This window comes from Carex rostrata, chromosome 17, assembly GCF_964058835.1.
Source record: "Carex rostrata chromosome 17, lpCarRost1.2, whole genome shotgun sequence".
Lineage (NCBI taxonomy): Eukaryota > Viridiplantae > Streptophyta > Magnoliopsida > Poales > Cyperaceae > Carex > Carex rostrata.
Genome location: NC_135934.1, coordinates 2,210,228 through 2,214,382, shown reverse-complemented (window position 1 = coordinate 2,214,382; position 4,155 = coordinate 2,210,228). Strand labels below are relative to the sequence as shown.

Here is a 4,155-nt window from a genome sequence, read left to right as displayed (position 1 = left end):
ATTTGATTATAATCTATCAAATAATGAAAACTATTAATTATTTAATTCTATAATTTCAACAAACTTTTAAAATTGTTTATCGTTGTTAATATAAATTCTAAAATGAATCTAAATACATTCTTGCATAAAATATTAATTCCACCTAAATCATTGTAGAGGATTGCCACCACTCACACTTACAAAGTTACAATCCCCAATAAAATAGGCCCCACAAACCAAAATCGCATTACTTGTTACTAAACCGACAAAAGCTCATTCTCTCTTTGAGTCTCTCACCTGCTTCAACCGTTTCTCTCTCTCTCTATACTCTTTGGCCTTTGCTCCTCTCGTCTCCTTCAAAACCCTGTTTCCATTAATACAAAAATTAATGGAGTATGACCAATAAAAAGAAACAGATGAGCTGGATTTGGCAACCATGGCCTTCTTCTCTCCATCGCAAAACAGACAACATGCTAGCCAAGGTGACTGTTTGTTTGCTTCTCATAGGTATCTCTTATCGCCTTCTTTTCTATCCAGCTGGTTCCAGTGTGAAGCAATTGGTATCTACTAATGAAATCAACCGGAATTCTACAGACAAAGGTGAAAACTTTTTTTTTAAAAATTTTATTTCTTCTCAGAAATTTTCATAATAATTGGAAGTGGAATTGGGGGCGTGTATGTTCTCATTGTTCTTTGGTGGTTTTCAAGCAGAATTCTTTGTTTTCTCTAATTCCAATGAATTTTTTTCGAGCTGAAGGGCCTCAGTGTAAAAATCCATGACGTGCTAATGTAGAATTTTGTCCTTGTGTGAAAATTTGTTTGGTTTTGAAACACCCGTCTGAGTATGAGCTTGTCACATGCAGTGCTAATTTGGTTCGATCCATAAAAGGATAACAAACAGGACTGACATGGTTATTTCTTTTAAAAAAAATAATTGAAGTATTCCAGTTTTCTATAATTCAAGAATAATCTTTTGGTTGTTGATTTCTTTGTAGTGCTGATAAATTCAAGCATTAATTGATGAGATATAGAGTAGAATGTGGAAGTAGGGTTTTGGAGGGTTGTATTATTATTTTCATTAATGTAAAAGGTGGTGGTTTGGGACCATTTATTTTAAAAAAAATATAATATTAATAGGAACAATAATAATAGTACTTTGAGCAATAACTTCCGCACTATTCAGAAGTGGATTTAGAATTATTAAATATTCTGGATTTAATTTTTTTTTTTTTTAAAAAAATTGATAGAGGGGAAGTGGAATAATGGAAAGGGAGGCAATAGGAAACTTCATAAACTGAAGTTGTTTAATTGGGTCTTTAATTGGAGGTTAAAGTCAATGAAGCTGACTTTTGTTAACCTCCTTTAATCATAAAAAGCATATATTCTGTTTTTTTTTAAGGTCTTTTTTTTTTTTTTTTAATTTATTTTTTAAGCATATATTCTGTTACTCCTTAAATAGGGTGATGTTTGTTTTTCTCTCTAACATCCCTTCCGGTTTATGGTTTTGATTATTTTTTTTTTCCAACGTAACTTGATTAGCATATGTTGTGCTGAGAATCCTATTTTTAGATATAAGATAACATTTAGCATTGAAACACACTTAATCTTAACACGCTTAATCTTTCAGATTTATTGCTTCACACTTTACTATTTTTGCTTTAAATTAATTATGATCTTCTGAACTAAGGGAAATTGCAAAAGAAGTACTCAGTTATTGTGGTTATGATTTGCTTGCAACTTTTCGAGTCGTCTTTCTTATGATTTACCTAGTGGCTAGTGCTCTTTTTGCTCCTCATGGCAGTTTAAAGAAAAATTGATCATGTCTTATTGACTTTGATTTGGACCAGCATGTGAATCACAGGACAAATTATTGCTTTTTTCCAGAATCATTGCAACTTATAAACTAGATTTTTTAGAAATTACTTTCTAGTATCTTATTTTGTTTCAAAAATACAGATTTCTCGGATTTCAATTATTCCACAAAGGATACCAAAACAAATTGAATTTATCCCGTCATTTTTTAATCGCTAGAACACTGTTCCTTTTTTAACCCTCTTCTTTTATTAATTATACAGGGAAATGCAATCTATTCGATGGAATGTGGATACCAAATCCATCAGGACCTGCTTACACCAATTCCACTTGCCGTTTTATAGAAGATCATCAAAATTGCTTGATGAATGGCAGGCCCGACAAAGAGTACCTACATTGGGGATGGAAACCATACCAGTGTGACCTATCCCTATTTGACTCGTACCTGTTTTTGGATGTCATGCGGGACAAGACTTGGGCTTTCATCGGTGACTCCATCCTTCGCAACCAAGTTCAATCTTTCCTTTGCCTTCTTTCTAAGGTACACCAATATTTCCTTTGCCTTCTTTATATGGTACACGAACTATTAACAATTGGTCGAAAAAGTTTCATGTGTACCCTTAAAAGAATGATAAATTTCCTCTTTACCAATATAATGCATGGAAATTATGTATCCATCTCTTACCTTTGATTTTACCTTACCAACAAAACACAGATAAATTTCCTCTCTACCAATACTAGCACCTTTGAAACAATGGGAAGGTTTTTAGCGCACCTCCAAAACAAATCATAAAGGTAGGGGCTATTTGGGGTTGGCAGTCAGGTTTTATTCCATAACTGTATTTATCATTTTATATATTATACCATAATTAATTTGTGTTAATCTACATATGATACAGGCAGAAGAGCCAGTTGAACTGTACCACAGCTCTGACTTCAAATCGAGGAGGTGGCTGTTCCGAAAGCATAACCTAACTGTCTCTTTGATTTGGACTCCATTTCTAGCCCATGCTGAAATTTTTGAAAATGAAAATGGTGTTTCTGATGCCCCCATCCAGCTTCACTTTGACATCCTCGACCAATCCTGGAGCACCACATACACCAAATATGATTATGTAGTTATATCAGGAGGTCAATGGTTTTTAAAATATGCAGTTTATTGGGAGAACAATTCTATAGTTGGCTGTCACAATTGCCCCGATAAAAGCCATGCTGAATTAGGGTATGAGTTCGCGTACAGCAAAACCCTTCAACTTGTTTTTCGACATATCACAAGTTTGATCGGCGAACATATTCCAGTTGTTATCTTTCGTACCTGGACACCTTCCCATTTTGAATTTGGTCAATGGTTTGATGGCGGCATCTGCAATCGTACCGTACCATATAACGAAGGTGAATTTAATGGCAGTGATGTGGATCATGGAATGCGTGAAATTGAATTGCGCGAGTTTGAGAAAGCAAGAAAGGTGATGGAGAGCTCCGGTAAGTTGAACTACTTGAAATTGCTCGATACATACCAGCTGTCACTACTGAGGCCAGATGGTCATGTAGGGTCTTATAGGACATTCCCGAGATTTGACAAGAACAGAAAAAGAAAGGTTCAGTATGATTGCTTGCACTGGTGTGTGCCGGGCCCAATCGACGCTTGGAATGATATAATCATGGAGATGGTTGTCAAATAATCAATGTTATGTATGTATTATTGCATGCATTGTTGTGTTAGGAATAATAAAGTAGGAATGCTAACAATAGCTAAGAGTTGGGATTTCAGTTTTTGGCTGTCTCAAGAGTGGTTGTAATGTGAGCATGCATGTGTGCTTATTATGTGTATTTGTGTTTGTATGAACGCGCGCACATCTAATTTAACACCACTGTAGTGTAGCCTTTTTTCTGAGATCTCTCTTTTTTCAATAAATATATGGAGCATCTGTTGTTGGGTATTCTCTTTAATAGAGAGCTTGTCGTTTGAATATTTTGCATCTGTTATTGGGTTTCCAAATATATATTTGTCATATCAATCATTATCCTTTCGGAACAAATTGTAAATGCATCCATAGAAATATAAACCATTTACCAGATAAGTCAGCATTCAAAGATTACAACCCAATTACTGCAGTTACATTATTAGAGACCAACCAATATGTACAACCTTTCTAGTTATTTTGCAAATTACAAACAAGCTAGTGTTACAAAACTAATTGCTTGCAGTTATTTTACAATTATAACACTATGTACAGAAGTTTTTGTTGGATGCATGCTTCTTCCCTGTTTGATTTGAGTCCCTAATATTTTACAACTTTCACCAGCTACTAATCTGTGCTTCTGAAGTGGGTTATTGCCAAATCAGCCATTACCTGATATCAG

At 34.5% G+C, this 4,155-nt stretch overlaps 1 protein-coding gene across 1 annotated transcript; it reads left to right on the top strand.

The window, feature by feature from the left end:
* Positions 1-206: 206 nt before the first annotated feature.
* On the top strand, positions 207-3,706 carry LOC144568495 (protein trichome birefringence-like 24). The gene is made up of 3 exons (XM_078318856.1): positions 207-579; positions 2,055-2,332; positions 2,691-3,706. The coding sequence occupies exons 1-3, from the start codon at positions 375-377 to the stop codon at positions 3,471-3,473; spliced, it is 1,266 nt and encodes a 421-aa protein (XP_078174982.1). The 5' UTR covers positions 207-374; the 3' UTR covers positions 3,474-3,706.
* Positions 3,707-4,155: the final 449 nt, after the last annotated feature.